This window comes from Rhinolophus hipposideros, assembly GCF_964194185.1.
Source record: "Rhinolophus hipposideros genome assembly, chromosome: 23".
NCBI lineage: Eukaryota > Metazoa > Chordata > Mammalia > Chiroptera > Rhinolophidae > Rhinolophus > Rhinolophus hipposideros.
Window position 1 is genome coordinate 26,308,083 of NC_138069.1, and position 17,351 is coordinate 26,325,433.

The window sequence follows — 17,351 nt, forward strand, 5'->3', positions numbered from 1 at the left end:
GCCTGACTGCAAAGCCCATGCTCTGACTCACCATGTTTTATAGGCCTCAGTAGGGATGTGAGAGAAGAGCACTTGAGAGGAAAACTAGCCTGAGAAAGTGGCTGCCATCTCCCACCTTATCTTCTCAGTATTTATCTCTTCCTGGTGTTATTCTTAATTTATTGGAATATTCTACAACCTCTCAGTGAAGTGAATTTAATAACAATCTAAGTCAGAAATTGCAAATAGAGTTCCTCTCCCAGCCAACTCTGATCCTTTGGTAGAGGCTGCCCCAGTTCTGTGTTGATGTGTATTCTGAGGCTGCATCCAAGCTTATCACAAAAAGAGTGGTGGTTGATTAGTGATGTCTGCCATGGGTGCAGGTTTGGCAAGGGATGGCATATGTGTCATTTATTTAGCATCCCTAGTCCATGCAATCTTGTTTTCCAAATGTCACATCTTTTGGGGTACACTGAAATCACACACAAGGAATCAGAAGAGTTTTTACTTTACAATTCCTCAATCATCAATTAAACAAACTTGATTTACAACATTTCTTGCCAAGTTTGTTCCCAGAAATGGGCACATCTGTGTTCTGAGTTCTCACCAGAATGTAAACTTCAGTAAGGTAGGGATCTTTGTGTGTTTTACTTACTGCTATATCATAAGTACCAGAAGGACTGTCTGACCCAGAGAAGACACTTAATAAATATTTGTTGGTTGATTAATCAGAACAAGTGTGTCACTGGCCTGAACCAGCCTCCTTGAACGAGAAGCCCACCTTCAGAAGCTCGCTTTGAGGAGAATAGTGAATGGAGAAAGAGTTGCACAAAGGAATTCCTAAACCCAAAATGATTTCATTCTGTGTATTTCAAAGACCCATCTAATGGTGCTCATCAGGCAATTACGGCACTACAAATAGCATTTTTGTCCACACAGCTTATTTACAAAAGACCTGGTAATGAAGCCATCTTAGAAATCTCTCATCTGGGAGGGAGAAGGAGGATGGCTCCTGTTTCCATCTGATCCAATTATATCCTTCACTCTCGAGGGGAAAGGAGGCAGTGTAATGAGGAGGCTCTGAGTCTGGAAGGGAGACTTTTCTCCCTTAGCTTTCTCTCTCCTGGCTTTGAGAGCGTGAGTTCCCAGAACCCGTGACAGCCCATCTGCCAGTGCATTGTCTCCCAGGCTTTCCTGGACAGCCTGCCACAGTGCTGAGGGGTACAGGATAGCCCATTCATGTGCCGGTGACACCTCCCTGAAATGCCAGGTGTTCTGTTTCAGGCAGAGTGGGGCATTTACAAAGGGCCACATTCCCTCTGATTTATCTCTGCTAAGATCCCTTTTCTTCTTGGTGACAGAGAAAAGAGACTGGTCTGAAAGGCTGTGTATTTTCAGAAATTAAGATAAATTGATATGTGCCGCCAGGACCAATGGATTAATAATTTGGCTTCAGTTCCAGACTAGGCCATCTATCCTAGATGAGAAAACCCCAGAAAAGATGTCCTAAAGATTCTGAAATTTCTGGAATAGTTATTGACTCTTTTTTCCCTCTGTCTCATGCTCTCTCTTTTAGCCAGCACAGATTTTGTTCCAAAAGGCAGTCACTACCAGAGTTCTCCTGCTTGCCGATTAGAGTCTCCCCAGTTCTGTGTTTAAACTCCATACCTGGCCTGCACCTACCTCCCGGAGCTGACACCTTCTCGTCTCTGCCCTCCCCCTTGTCCTCTTACCCCATTGCGTTAGTCTAGACTCTTGGTTACAGGTGACCAAAATCCTAGTCAACCTGATTGAAGCGAAAAATCAAAATTAATTGGCCCACACAACTGAAATTCCAGGGTAGGCCCTCCAGGCCTGGCTGGATCCAGTGACTAACCCATTTCATCCATTCTCCACCTCTCTCAGTCTGTGCTTTCATGTGGGTTGGCCTCCTGCTCAGGCAGGCTTTCTCTCTGCAGAAATACCCAGTAGTCCATTAGAAAGAGAGTTTCTCTCCCCCATCATTCCTGTAGAAGTCCCCAAGTTGAGTCTCATTTGGCTGGTCCCTTGCCCATCCCTGAGCAACATTGTCATTGGTCAGCTGCAGTCACATGCCCATCCTAGAACCAGGGACATGGGCATGGGCTACTTCCCCAAAGGAAAGTCTAGGCACTATATCCAGAAGGGGGAATGGATATGGGGCAGGACAAACCACAAATGTCCACTTTGCCTGTCCATACACATCTGCTCATAAGGCCCCAGGCTCCCATGCTAGGCCGTCTTTGGATGCCTCTCCTTAGTCTGGCCAACCCGCATTCATTCTTCTGGGCTCAGTTCATGTAAGTGGTATCCTCTCAGCCTTACTTCTGCTCCCTGTGCTGATTAGGGGCTATCCCAGCATCACTGCCAGGATGGTTTCAAATACCTCGTATTGACGTGACCCAAGGGTTGGCCTGTCTTTCCCACTGGACCCTGAGCTCCCTAGAGGCAGGGAGTGGGTCTTGTTCCATACCCCCCCGTGTCTGGCCCATAATAGACATTTTAAATAACTGTTAGTAACATTAATTCCTGTCTGATAAAACTTCCTTCACCATGCTCTTCCCAGACTTCCATCACCATCTTTGGGTACTGGTCGTATGTTGGGAAAGATACTTGGTGAGAAGGCAGGGCACTGGCTTCTCTCTGCTCTCCATCCATCTGGGGACCCTGGACCAATCGCTTGAGCTCTTAGGCCCTCACATCCTAGATGGTGTTGATGTATTTTTCCTTCATACCCCATGCGATAGGATCAAATAAAAGGCTATGGCGAAAGCCCTTTGACTTGCAAAGAGCCAAGAGTAGTTTAGAGGTGGCATGGGGAGGGAGCAGAAAGGGGACTGCACAGTGTCCCCAGGAGGCCAGGTTAGGATATCTTCAACTCTGAGATCCAAGAGAGAGGAAGTATCTACAGGTCATGGCGGAGCTGGCATAAGAAAGATATGCGCTCTGGGCAATGGAAGGGGATATCTCTTTTGTTAATAGAAGTTTGGCAAAATCTGTTACATTTCACAGCAAGCACATTCTTTGACCAAAAGTTCCACGCCCAGGAGTTTATCCAAGAGACAGCCCCATAAATGAGCAAAGATTTAGGTGGAAGCTATTTATTGAAGCGTTATTTATAGTAGGGAAAGATTGAAAATGACCCAAACGTATGTCCTTAGGGGATCGATAAGTTAGAACACATCCCAACAATGGAGTATTATTCGGACAGTGACTTACAATGGTTTGACTTTTGAGATGGTGCAAAAGCAATTAGCATTCAGTGGAAACTGTACTTCAGATTCTGAATGTTGATCTTTTCCCGGGCCAGTGATATACCACACAGTACTCTCCTGTAACGCTGGGCAGTGGCAGCGAGCCACAGCTCCCAGGCAGCCATGCGATCACGAGGGCAAACAGCAGATTCTCTACAGTGTGTTCTTTGTGGGAGGTAATTTTGCCCATCTACTGGCTAATGTCAGTGTTCTGAGCATGTTTAAGGTTGGCTAGGCTATGATGTGTGGCTGTGCCTTTCTACTGATAGCTTTCTGTAACATTGAATGTGTTCATCATAAATACCTGCCACTTCTATAATCAAAAAAAAAAATATTAAGGTTATTATTTTTTTTTTTTAGATTAGTTTTTAACTAAGAAGGAAAAATGGTTTTTCAGCTCTCCAGAACCACTCCCTCACATGTATATCCCAACAGTTTGGGCCATTTGCAGGTTTAGGGCTAAGATTCCCAACAGGGCAGGCCTATGGCGAGGGGCGTCTAGAGAGAGACTGAGTCCCCTGAGTGCACCTCTGTCGGGCTGGTTCCAGGAGGCAGAGGTGTGGACACCGCCCTTGGAGAGATAGAGATGGCCTGAGGGTGCCATGCCGCAGGCTCGTGAGAGCAATGACTGATGGGAAGCCACATAAGGGACAAGGGAGAGCTGTGTTTCATCCAAGAGGGAGGCACAGCACAGCTGAGTAGAGGCAGGAGGCCCAGGGCGAGTGGGGTTTGCGTTGTTTGACACGGATCTTGTTACCCAAGGCCACCCCAGTCCCAGACTGCCTTGGGAAGATTTTTAAAAAGAAAACCCTCAGATTTTCCTTTTGTAAAACTCACAGCGTCTTCAGGAGGATTCAGTGAAATTGGATATGTGAAAGAATCTGATCCAGGGTGACTCTGTGATATGATGCCCTGAGAGGTTAGGTGACAAGACCAGGGTCCCTCAGCTACAAGGGGGCAGAGCCGAGACTAAATCCCAGAAGACCCTCCTCTAAGTGCAGTGCTCATCTCCTTCCACCTGGTGGGAGGGCTGAGAAAAGGTGGCCCCGGCTCGAGAGGCCACTGTTACAGGTAGAGCTGAGAGGCCAGGACCAGCCCTGAGCGGGGGTTAGGTTGCTGCCCAGGAGGGAGATATGATTTCCAAAGGCCAGCCCAAGGGACAGAGGGCGATCCAGGGCGATCATCCAAGCACCTGCACGGCACCTTCCCCTTCCCTTTCACTGCCCCTCCCAGCTCCCTCAGACTCAGACCAGATGCAGTGTGGCTGCCAGGAACCTGATGTACTTCCTTTGCTGGGTCATCTGAGGATGCTGGGAACACGCTCAGCTGCATGCAGCATTTTGCTCCCGGCCACATGTGCCCAGACTTCCCAAGAGCCGTCTGCCCCAGAACAGGGAAGGCATTCTGCTCGTGACTCTCAGTGAGCCATTTGAAATTCTGTGAGCATCTCTTCAGTGGGAGCCTGCTTCTCCCACCATTCCTCCAAGAAGGTGGCTCAAAAGCCCAGGGGTCGCCACACCTACATGACTCCCTAACTAGCACACACCTTTCTCTTCGTGCCTCAGTCTTTCATCAGCAGAAACTGGCGATAATAACTTTTTCGAAGGCATATTCGGTTAGAACCGAATGGGATGAAACATGTCTTTGGCCTGGCCCCAGGCAAAGAGGAGGTGCTTATTTAGTAAGTGGTAGCTGTCCTGATAGAACCCTCATGTTAGAGAGAACAGCACAGGATTACGTGCTTCAGAATCAGGCCACCTGGGTTCTGTTGCAGGCTCGATTAGCTAGTCATTGTGTGACCTTGGGAGAGTGACTCAAGCTCTCTGGACTTAATTTCTTCATCTGTACAATGGGAATAGACCAATTCTTTACTACATCTGGGTGTGAGCATGGTATTAGTCAATTGGAACAACCTTGGCTTGGTGCCTGCCCCATAGTAGGTGACTGATAAATGGTAGCTATTAATGTTGGTGGTGTTGTGGTCGATGTGACCGGACTGCAGTTGCAGGAAGACAGGCATGGAAAGAGGCCCACAGGACAGAGGCCAAAGACCTTGGCACCCGGCCCAGCTCGGGCATAGACTCTCAGTGAGACCTCGGACTGCTCACCTGTCCTTCCTGCTGAACCTTTATCTCCTCATCTACAAGGGTACTAATAACCCCAAACTCACAGGGACACCTAGAGACACAGTGTGACCTGGCAGGCACCTTTATCCTGAGAAGGGTTGTCACTATTTCAGTATGCAGTGATTCTCAAAGTGTGGCCCCCCAGACCAGCCATGTCAGCAGCACGTGGGAACTGGTTAGAAATGCAGAGACTCAGGCCTCACTGCAGACCTGTGCTAAGTCAGACACTCTGGGGGTGGGATCGCGTGGTCTGTGTTTTAACAAGCTCTCTAGGTTATTCTGATGCTCACCCAACGTTGGAAATCATGGCTGTAGTGAAGAGGCGGAGTCCTGTGTAGGGAGGATTCTCGGGCTTGAGTGTGGAAGGACAGAGTAAATGGGTTGGTTGGCCAGCAGGTTGGCCAGCAGGTCCTGACAGCTCACCCAGCTTTGAAGGCTCTGTATCATGGGCTCTTTAGGTGCACTCTTGGCAGCCAGTTTCTATTCCATTGCTTCCAATGGGATTTTAGAGCAAGGCTGACCAATGACTAGGCTATGTGTGAATGAATGAATGAATGAATGAATGAATGGCTAGGCAGCATTATTCATGGAAAGAAGAGCACATGTGCCCAATGGAACTGAAAAGTGAGTGCATTGCAGCTGGCTCTCAGCAGCAGCCACACATGGAGTGCATGGGCTGTGGAGAGGGTCAGGGTGACCAAAAGAGGTGACAGAGGACCTTGACTGCAAGCCAAGGGTGAGCCCTTCATTCTGCAGGCAGTGCAAGTATTGATAGCAAGCTTTGTGGAACCATGATAGGATCGGGGCCAAGCTTTAGAAAAATTAAACCAGGAAGGTGCAGTCTCCCTGGAGGCCTCAGATCTGCCTAGTTCTGGGGAAGCAACCCCGATTCCACTCTGGGCTCTGCCATTTGTGAGCCAAGGAGCCCTGGGAAAGGCACTTGCCTTCGCTGGGCCTCAGTTTCCTCACATGTAACGGTATGATAATATCTCCCTCCCGGGGTGGTTGTGAGAGTGCTCCATTTCCAAATATGAGTCAAAACCTAATGCATCCTACAACTTTACTAAACTCACTTCTTAAAGAAAAAAACCGCTAATGTAAGGCAACCGCCCCCATTCTTTGGCCAAGTTGACTAAACAGCTAAGGATAGTGTTGAAATAGTCTAATACTAATTTATTAATGTAGATACACATGTGCTTAAAACTATATTATATAAAATAATATATTAATTTAGAACTAAATTCAAATGGCTTTTAAAAATAGTAAAATTGTTTTTTCCTAGTTTTTTTTACCAACTGCATCCAATAACCCTTATGAACATCCCAAACTAGCATGAATAAAGGCCTTTCATGCTGGTAAGACCTCCCAAGACAGTATCTTGATGTCCAAAACAAACTAATGTATTCAAAATGATAGAAACTTCTAGACAGCATGGATCTAATGCCATTCCCTTTCTGAGGGGAACTGTGTGGCATGCATATGTGCAGGGTCCACCACCAGTAGTGACAGCTGCCGTGTGTCCAGGTAACACCAGGTAGCACAGTCCTCTGTGCTTTGGGATAACCTCATTTCACCTTCATCAGAACCCTAGGAAATAGGTACAATAATTCATCCCATTTTGCAGGTGAGGAAAATGAGGCTTTCAGACTCACAAAATTTGCGTAGGAGCTTGGATTAGACCTAGTTCTATCTAATTCCAGAACCGAGCTCATAACTGCTACCCTATGTTCATCCTAAACACACAGATAATGTGGAATAATCAGTGGCAATTACTGTCATATTATTTCCCCAAAGTGCAATTGAATAGGGTTTGAACTCCAGGCGGTCCTCAGCTGACATACCAACAGCAGAAGAGTGGCTGGCTGCCATCCTCTCCCCGGGCAGCCGTGGGCATGTAGGATGACCGTCCCATTCCTGGTTGGTTTCCAGGCAGCCATTTTCTTGACACAGAGCGGTTTTGCCCCAGCCCCTGCCCACCCGTGTTTCCCCCCCGGGACCGGCCCTTCTTCCACTCTCTCTCCGGGTCCCATTGTGTTTTCCTGAGGTACATCACCACTCGTCTCTTTCCTCCTCAGTTTAGGAGATAAGAGCAAGTAATTGTCTTTTATAGACACTGTAATGAAGCCTGTCATCACACAAAAGAAGGTTGCTAATAAAATAAATCAAAGCAGCAATGAAAATGAATGGGAGCAAGCTTTTACAATTAGATTTGTACTTGTCGGGTGGCATGGTACTTCCCGGGAGAAGACTGTTTTGCGGCGGGGAGGGCACCAAGAAGCGAGCTGACAGGGTACGTGAAAACTCCTTATGGTGGAACAAGGCTCCCAGAGCAAGTGGGATGGGGTGGGCGCTGGGATGAGGGAGGCAAAAAAGCTGGAAGCAGAGAGGGGCTTCAAAAATGTCATCTCAGTGGCCTGTGTGTGTCCCCATCCAAATATCATGGGGTCGTGGCCAAACATGACTCTGGCTTCTGCCAGCACTGTGGCTCCCCCTTCTCTGCCTCCAGCTGGACTCTTCGGCTGGTGTGTTCCTTGGAAGAAAGGAGAACACCCTTGGGCTGGCCCCCAGTAGTGCCCCATGGCTTCGTCCTGCCCCACTTGCTTTTGTCATTCTCCTGGTAAGTTACAGTCACTTCCACCGAGTCAGTTAGAAAAATTACCTTCTCTCTCTGGGCCTCAGTTTCTGCATTTGGGAAATTGGGCCATAGGATAAAAAATGTGATGGTATTGGGCCAAAGGGCAAACACTGTACAATTTCAAGGTGGTGGCATTTCTCATCCTTTTGCAAGTAGAAATGACAAACATCAATCAGGGTTGCCATGACCAGGCGTCAAGCTAAACGCTTTTCACAGGTTGTCTCCTGCCACCTCCGCAGCTTGCAAGGTAGCAGTGACTACCATCCCCAGGTCACAGATGAGAAGAGGGCGGCTCCCCAGGTGAATGCCTTGCATGAGGTCACACAGCTGCATGAGGTGGCGTTGGGACTGGAGAGCGGTGTGTGCTCATCACCCCTGTGCCACAGTTGTTGTGAGTCTGAGTGGCTGCTGCCTCAGCTGTGAAGGAGGTGTAGGAGGGCCCTAAAGGTACACAGGTAGGGGACCTGGGATCCAAGACCAGCTCTGACCGGCTTCCCAGCCCAGGGCAAGTCATGACACCATTCTGTGCCTTCAGCTTTTATCATGTCCCTGGAAGGAGAGCCCCCTCCAGGCTTGGGATCCTGTCCGATAACCAGTGACCATGGGAGGTGCTGACTGCTGTGTAAGATGCATTCTGGGAGGCAGGGGGAGTTGTGAAGAGGGGTGTGCCAGCACTGGGCCTTTCTCAGGCTGCTCAGGTGCTGCCAAAGGACTCAGGAGCTGGCAACAGCTTTAGCGGAGCAGGTGTCTGCCTCTCTGAAGGCAGTTCACATTCTGAGTCAGCCGTCAGTGGATCATGTGCAGGGCAGGGAAGCCATGGCGTAAACCCATTGTCCAACGCCAGGACTCCCCTGGACTCCAGACATCCCAGGAACACGAGAGCATTTGGGATGCTTCGAAGCTCTCAGCAGATCAAGGTCACCCTGGTCCCTCAGGAAACTTCAGGCTGATGGCCATCATGGTCAGGACCAAAAACACCTGGGGCCACAGCAAAGAGAAGGATTTGGAAATTGATCATCCGTCTGCATTAAGGAAGGTTCCTCGCCAGGCAGAGCTGGAGATGCAGCCTCGTTAGCTAATGCGAGTTTAATATGGACTCAAAAGAGCTGGGTGCCAACCTAGCCCACTGCCCGAGAGACATTCAAAAATAGAGCGGGGTAAGATGTCCCCAACCTGCTCAGCACTGTTCCACCTCCCAGAAAGCAGGGGCAGCCCACCGGCGTCCTGGGCAATGCCCGCCAGACAAAAGCATCACTTCCACATCAATCACTTTGTATAAAAGAAGAGTTATTGTTATGGGATCCTGGCGCCTGATCAATATCTCCTGCTTTGAAAATAAACTTCTTGGCTTGGCCTTGACATTAATCTACCATCAGGAGCCCATTATCTTGAGACCAATGTTCTGTTCTATTGACTTGCTCGATTTTTTTTTTCCTCCCCCAAGATCAGAATATAATTGCATTTCTCCAGGCAGCACTTCCACTAATTGCAGCCCCATACATGCATATCCCCTTGTGGGAAGCTCAGGACAGAGTACAATAGGGTGGGATGGAAAGAGTGGCTGGCAGGAGATCCTGGAGGATTGAGGACCCCCAGGTGCATGAAGTAGCCCTTCTAGAGCCCCCGAATTAATCAAGACATTAAACAAATCCCCAATATCTCACTGAGGAGTTCAAGCTGAAAAAGGCTCTTTTACACAGAATTGGCATTGTAGATGTTTCCACTCCTACTCATTCCACAAATAAGGACATATGGTAACAAGATTAATAATAATTTCCTGAATCCAGCTCTGTCCCGCCATCCCCATAGCCCCCACAAGCCATGACCCAAACCGTGAACCACAAACCAGACACACGACTGCTTCATATCTGCAAGAGTCTCCCAGGCCTTGCCTCTGCCAAGCCTGTACCCAACTGGCCATTCTGCACTCCACAAGCAGAGTCATCTTTGTAAAATAGAAATTAGATTATATTGTCTCCCTCACTAAAGACTTTCGGTGAAGATTTGCCCTGTGAGACCCTTACGATTGTCCCTGCTCACCCCTCTGACTCTCCCGTCACTTCTTCTTCTGCTGCAGGCCTGTGGCTTGCTTTGTTCAGTGATTCTGCCAAGACCGGCCCTACCCCAGGGCCTTTGCACTAGCTCTTCTCCCCACCTGTTCTCTCACCCCTCAGATCTTTATGTTACTTCACCTTCTCATCAAGTCTCATCTCAAATACTCCTTTACTGAGGCTTTCCCTGACAGGTGTGGGTGACGTTGCAGCCCACACGTCCATACAGAGTCTATCCAGTGACCTCACTTTGGCTTTCTTATAGCACTCATCACCATCTGAAACTGGCTCCCCGTGTTAGTGTACCTACTGCCACAGGAAAAAAATTACCCCAAAATATAGCATCTTCAAACAGTAATAAACAGTTATCATCCCCAAATTTGTGTGGGTCAGGATTTGGGAGGGACTTAGCAGGATAGTTATGCCTGAGTCTGTCATGAGGTTGAAGTCAGAGTATCTGCCAGGCCTGCAGTCATCCAAAGGCTTGACTGGGGCTGGAGGATCTACTTCTAAGATGGCATGTTCACATGGCTGGCAAGTTAGCACTATTAGCAGCCGGCCTCAGCTCCTCACCACATGGAACTCTCCACAGGGTTGCTTGAGTGTCCTCACAACATGGCAGCTGGCTGCCCCAAAGCAAGTGATCCCAGGGAGTAAGGTGGAAGCCTTATCATTTCTGCAGTATCCTATTGGGTACACAGGTCAGTCCTCACGGGACTCATATGGGAGGGAACTGCATAAGGGTGCAAATACCAGGAGGCGAGGATCATTGGGGGGCCATCTCGGAGGCTAGTCACCACACTCCCCGCTCCATGAGTGCAGGGGCTTTGGCTTATTCACCACTATATCTGCCTAGCACAATGTTTGGCATGTAGCAGATACTCCCCAAATATTAGTCAAATATAGGAATCGATCATTGTGGCATGTAACACTGCTGTGACTGTGTGCCAAGTCTTGTGCTAAGCACTGTACGTCCCCAGGGCTGCCTCATTTAATCCTTTACAGGTGAGGAAACTGAGCCTCAGAGATGTAAAGTACCTTGATCAAAGTCACAAAGCTGGTAAGTGGATGAGGCAGGATTTGAACCCAGGACTGCTGAGGAGAGTCTTTTTAGGCTGGGCCCTTCAGTGGGTATGAGTCAGCATTGTTTGTATTTAATAAGAATTCCCAAATTGCTGTCCGCCCAGTGCAAAGTCAAACTCAGGAGCTCTTTGTGATGCCAGATAAGGAGGGAGACACAAGGAGCAACATAGCATCCCTCACTGCGGTGAGCCCAGCTGCATGGTTTAGCCAGCAGACTGCAGGAAAGTCAGCGCAGCGGGCCTGCCACCTCTGCTCAGGGGGGCCAGCAAGAGGCTTGCCGATCCAGGAGGAAACACCGGAATGTAATGCCACGTTCCGTAAATACACAGAGCCCTGTTCTGCGTCGTCCCCGTCATACCTGTGGCAGACATCACTAAGCGATGGCCTCGTCTTCCCCAGGGAGCCCCCGGGGCCACCTTAGAGTGCTTCTCAACACAGCACTCCAAGCATCCTCAGTTGCTTAGAGCTCAGACCCTGTTTAGAGCCCAGAATTTAAATTTGGGTTTAAGTTCTGGTTCCACCGCTTCCTAGCCCTGTGACCTTAGACTAGCTTCCTAGCTTCTCTGAGCCTCATTTCCTTCATCTATAAAGTGGAGCTCTGTCCCTATTTACTTTATAGGTGTCTGACAAGGCTTAAATGCAGTTGTGCATGTGAGGCGCATAGCATAGTGTTTGGCGATGAGTAAGCACTCGCTGCTGTCAGCTGTTTTTGCTACTGTTGTTATTACTATGCTTTCCTCCATCCCTAGTTCTGGGAACGGGGCTTTAGTAGACAATACAAGCTTATGCTTTCAATAGATGCACCAAGGAGGGGATAGCAAATTGGGGGCAAAAATATCATCTCTCCCTTCTCACCCTGCAGGTGTGGATGTGTGGGGGCCGCATGGAGGACATCCCCTGCTCCAGGGTGGGCCATATCTACAGGAAGTATGTACCGTACAAGGTCCCTGCTGGAGTCAGCCTGGCCCGGGTAAGCTGGTGGCTTCCCTGGTGGGGAAGGGGTTGACCTATGCCCATCAGCAGAGCAGAGGCACCCTGAGGCATCCGGGACCCCAGGCCAAGGGATCCCTAGGTGTGAGGATGTGCCCCCCACCCCCCACCACCACTCTTCAGGTGAAATCCAATGTAAAAGAACTTCCTTAAAGCCCTGCTTACCCACTTATTAGCTGTGTGACTTTGGGAGGGTTGCTTCACTCCCCTGAGACTGTGTTTCACCTTTGTTTAAAGGAAGCTAATTTTTTCCAACTCCTAGCGTTGCCAGAAAATGAAGGTGTTTCCCAAAGTGTGACAGACGATTTGAGGTGGTAGACAGAGGAACACTTTTATTTACATATGTTTAAATTCATGTGGATTAGAAATTGATGTGTATTTCCCAGACAGTGTTACTTAGGATAAAGCTAAAGCAGGTGCAAAGTTAGACATGGGGTGATTTAAAGAAACATGTTAGATAAATATTAATACAGGTGGGTGAGTTTGGGAAAGCCTGAGACAGGGTACTTAAAAGCTCCTGGCACAGGGGCGGTTAATAAATGTCAACGTCTTTCTCTTCTCCCCACCCCCTCCCCACCTTTATTACCAAAAATTCAGTGTCAGACTATTTCATGCCTTCGAATGGTTTGTATTCATTATTGCGTGAATTAAATTGACCACTAAGCTACAAATGGAAATCTGTTAGAGGTTTGGGGTTTGGGAGGTTTTTTTTGTATTATTGATATTTTATGCAATTTTAATAATAAATTTTAAAATACTAAGTGTCTTGAGAAAGAAAAAAAAGATCAAGTTGACCACAAAGAAAACCGAAGAGGGTGAGAGTGCCCCCAGAGGGTAAAGAGCGCTGCAGGGAGGTTTGGGGGAAGCTGGAAAGATCACAGGCACATCTTTGCTCATCGGGACATCCCACCCCACCTCGTCTCCCCACGGAGACCCCTCCCGACAGAGCCCCCCTTGTCAGCCTGTTGGACATCAGTCCACGTAGCCCAGGCCTCTGCGTTCCCCGCACCCCCTAACAATCGACAACGTGCAGGATTGCAGTCCTTGCGTCCTGGAAGAGCGCCTGCCCTGCGATTTACAAGAAGACTGAGAGGCTTTAAGAGGCAGCGGGTCTCCCCGGGCTCCATCCGAGGACCGGGAGCTGTTTCCCGAGGCTTCAGGCAGGCCCGGGGCTCTGGGACCCGCGTTGAGGAAAAAGAGAGCCGGCAGTGCCCTCTAGTGACCGACGATGGCAACGACAGTCGACCAGCCACCTGGAGTTTGGACAGCTCTATCTGACATGGGGGGTGGGTTCTAGATTCAGCGGGAGACGCAGGAATCACGATCCACCTAAAATACTATCGGCAGTCCCAGAGAAGGTGCCCGTCGGGGAAACAGCGCAAAGTTGCTCAGTAAGCCAAGACTGAGATTCTTTCAGCTACTAGCAACAGTGGGATCGTGGGGACACCTCTGTCTCCTAAACCATCCAGAGCTGTCGTTTATAAGATCAGCCTGGGAAAGAGGCACTACCGCCTCCCGTTTATGGAACCAGAGATGAATTCCATGGGTAATAGCTAACTGTCGTAACACATACCTTCTGTGAGCTAGACATCTTGCAGAGCAACTTACGTACTCATCTCACTTAACTCTCACTTAGTTTTCATCCCCATTTTAGAGATGAGGAAAGTGAAACATAGACACCTTTGTTGCCTAGAGTCAGAATTCAAGCTCGTGTAGGGTTGACCGGTGCCTGGGGTACAGCATTTGTCCCTTAAATAGTGACAGCTATTAGTAGTAGTGTTCGTGTCAGCAACAATATTAGTAAGACTGGGAAGTTTATGTCACTGTATTGTCTGCATTTAAACATTTTAACTTCATAGATGCTTCGTTAGCGCAGTAGGTAGTGCGTCAGTCTCAGAAACATCTTAACTTCTTTTTCACCGGTCTGTACTAAATCAGCCTCCTGGGCCGTTAAGCCAGTTAACAATTGGAGTGGCACCCCACATAGGGTTTGCAGGACCACGGAGATGTCTGACTCAAGCTCCTCTGACTTTTGATCATAGTATCTAACTACCCTCATCTAGTTGCAGATCATATTGTAAATGTTTTCTCTGTGTTTTAACAACCAGTTCCCCCTAGAGCATTATCTCCTAGAACATCATTTTGATGGCTTTGAGGAGAGGTATTCTCAAAGCCCTAAGAGGGCACGGTAAAGAGGGAGACCAAAGTCTTACCAAGGTTGTGCTGACTCCAGAAGGACACACAGCCAGGCAGCAGTGAAGTAGCAGAGCAGGAAGGAGCTTGCCTGCCTCCAGAATAAGCAGCCAGTCTTAACTGGTTCACTAAATTTGCTAAACTCCTTCTTGCCTCTGCCTCTGGGAAAGGGGTCTTAGGGAAGGCAGTAACAGAAACCCACTCAAACTTGGTGAAACACAACTGGAGCCTTAGCCCAAGGATCCAGGTAAATCTCTATAGTCCAATCGCAAGAAGGGCAGCGGCTCTCAGACAAGACTGCCCCCCAGAACGAGGGAGGTGAGAGGAGGAGGGATAAGAAGAGCACACAGCCCACTTAACTCCCAGAGTCCTTTTCATGACCCTAACAAGGGGAGGGGAGGTGCAATAGAAATAAATGTGAAGTCCTTTACTGTGGTCCACTCACTGGTACAAAAGTTCAAGGTCTGGGAGAAATGGCTTATTAAGCTGGGTCTGGAAAACGTAATATCCATTACAATAGTAATTTAAATATCACCTAGAATTAAAATAGCATATGATTGGATCCTTTAAGAATATCACTGCTGAATTTTGGTACCTTTCCTTGGTCAGACTGGCCACCCTTGCCTGTTGCAGGAGAGGAAACTATGGCAGTTCCTCATGATCCCTGTGGCTCGAGCGAATTGGACAGTGAGAAAGGAGCGCGTTCAGGTGTGCAGGCTCTGTGGGCCTTCAGCTTCCTCGGGGCACGGTTTTACATTAAACCCATCATTTGCCGTGCAGGGGCCTGGGGGGATAACAATGTTCCTGAACTATTTTCCATCCCACTGTCAACCCCTTCAGCACTTAGGAAGAATAGGGCAGCGGCCAGGAAATGCCGTAGTTTTCTAGTGCCGCACTCAGAGCCAACAAAATTGAGGAGTTAGTGGATTTTGTCTTTGGAATCCGGGCCTCCTCCTGTTGGCTTCCTTTCTCCTCAAGAGTCGGCAAACTGTTTTTATGTGGCCTGTGAGCTAAAGATGTTTTTTATATTTTAAAGCAGTGGGGGGAGGAGTGTAAAACAACAAAAGAATATTTTGTGACATGAAAATTAAATTTCAGTGTCCATAAAGTTTTATTGGAACACAGCCACACGCATCCGTTGACATAGCGTCTAGGGCTGCTTTATAGCTACGTCATCAGAACTGAGACCATATGGTCCCACAGCCCAAAATATTTACTGCCTGGCCCTTTACAGAAGACATTGGCCAACCCCTGCTTGACTGTCTCTTTCTAGAGCGGTCTGATAACTGATAACAGCCTGAAGTGCTGACTCCCTTTTACCTTTTGGAAGCACATTTGGGCACATTTGGGCTGCAGTGGTGTGGTGGTGGTGGTGGGGGCGGGGGGACTTTACGATAGAGAAAAGGCTTGGAAATTTTTTTTTAATTTATTGCGGTGACAATTGTTAGTGAAATTACATAGATTTCAGGTGTACAATTCCATATTACATCATCTATAAATCCCATTGTGTGTTCACCATCCAGAGTCAGTTCTCCTTCCATCACCATATATTTGATCCCCCCTTACCCTCATCTCTCACCCCCACCCTCCTTACCCTCTGGTAACCACTAAACTATTGTCTGTCTCTATGAGTTTTTGTTTCTCATTTGTTTGTCTTGTTCTTTTGTTGTTTTTGGTTTATATGCCACATATCAGTGAAATCATATGGTTCTCTGCTTTTTCTGTCTGAGTTATTTCACTTAGAATTATACTCTCAAGATCCATCCATGTTGTCACAAATGGTCCTATTTCATCTTTTCTTACCACCGAATAGTATTCTATTGTGTATATATACCACAACTTCTTTATCCATTCATCTATCGAAGGACATTTTGATTGTTTCCATGTCTTGGCCACCGTAAACAAAGCTGCAATGAACATTGGAGCACACGTGTCTCGATGGATAAATGTTTTCAGATTTTTTTGGTAGATACCCAGGAGAGGGATTGCTGGGTCATATGGTAATTCTATTCGTAATTTTTTGAGGAACCTGCACACTGCCTTCCATAACGGCTAAACCAGTCTGCATTCCCACCAACAGTGTCTGAGGGTTCCTTTTTCTCCACAGCCTCTCCAACACTTGTTACTATTTGTCTTGTTGATGATAGCCATTCTGACTGCGGTGAGGTGATGTCTCATTGTGGTTTTTATTTGCATTTCTCTGATGATTAGTGATGTTGAGCATTTTTTCATATGTCTATTTGCCATTTGTATGTCCTCTTTGGAGAAATGTCTCTTCAGGTCCTCTGCCCATTTTTCAATTGGGTTCTTTGTTTTTTTGTTGTTGAGTTGCATGAGTTCCTTGTATATTTTGGATATTAGCCCCTTATCGGAGGCACTGTTTGCAAAAATCTTCTCCCATTCAGTTGATTGCCTCTTTATTTTGTTGATGGTTTCTTTTGCTGTGAAGAAGCTTTTAAGTTTCATATAGTCCCATTTGTTTATTTTAGCTTTTACTTCCATTGCCTTTGGAGTCAAATTCATAAAATGCTATTTGACCCCAAGGTCCGTAAGTTTAGTACCTATGTTTTCTTCTATTCAGTTTGTTATGTCAGGTCTTATGCTTAAGTCTTTGATCCATTTTGAATTAATTTTGGTACATGGTGACAGATAGCAGTCCAGTTCCATTCTTTTGCACGTAGCTATCCAATTCTCCCAGCACCATTTATTGAAGAGGCTGTCTTTCCTCCATTGTATGCTTTTAGCTTCTTTGTCAAAAATTATCTGTCCATATTTATGTGGTTTTATTTCTGGGTTGTCAATTCTATTCCATTGGTCTGTGTGTCTGTTTTTCTGCCAATACCATGCTGTTTTGATTATTGTAGCCCTGTAGTACAAGCTAAAGTCAGGGAGTGTGATACCTCCAGTATTGTTCTTTTTTCTTAATATTGCTTTGGCTATTTGGGGTCTTTTGTGGTCCCAAACAAATCTGATGGTTTTTTGTTCTATTTCTTTAAAAAATGCCATTGGGATTTTGATGGGG

The 17,351-nt window shown here is 47.4% G+C and overlaps 1 protein-coding gene across 2 annotated transcripts in view; it reads left to right on the forward strand.

Annotated features, from left to right (window-relative positions):
- Window positions 1–17,351, forward strand: part of GALNT10 (polypeptide N-acetylgalactosaminyltransferase 10) — a 189,362-nt gene that overhangs the window by 157,869 nt on the left and 14,142 nt on the right. For both annotated transcript variants that reach the window (XM_081035187.1, XM_081035188.1), the window contains exon 8: window positions 12,009–12,116. In XM_081035187.1, the coding sequence (XP_080891313.1) occupies window positions 12,009–12,116 (108 nt within the window). The remainder of the gene's footprint in view (window positions 1–12,008; window positions 12,117–17,351) is intronic.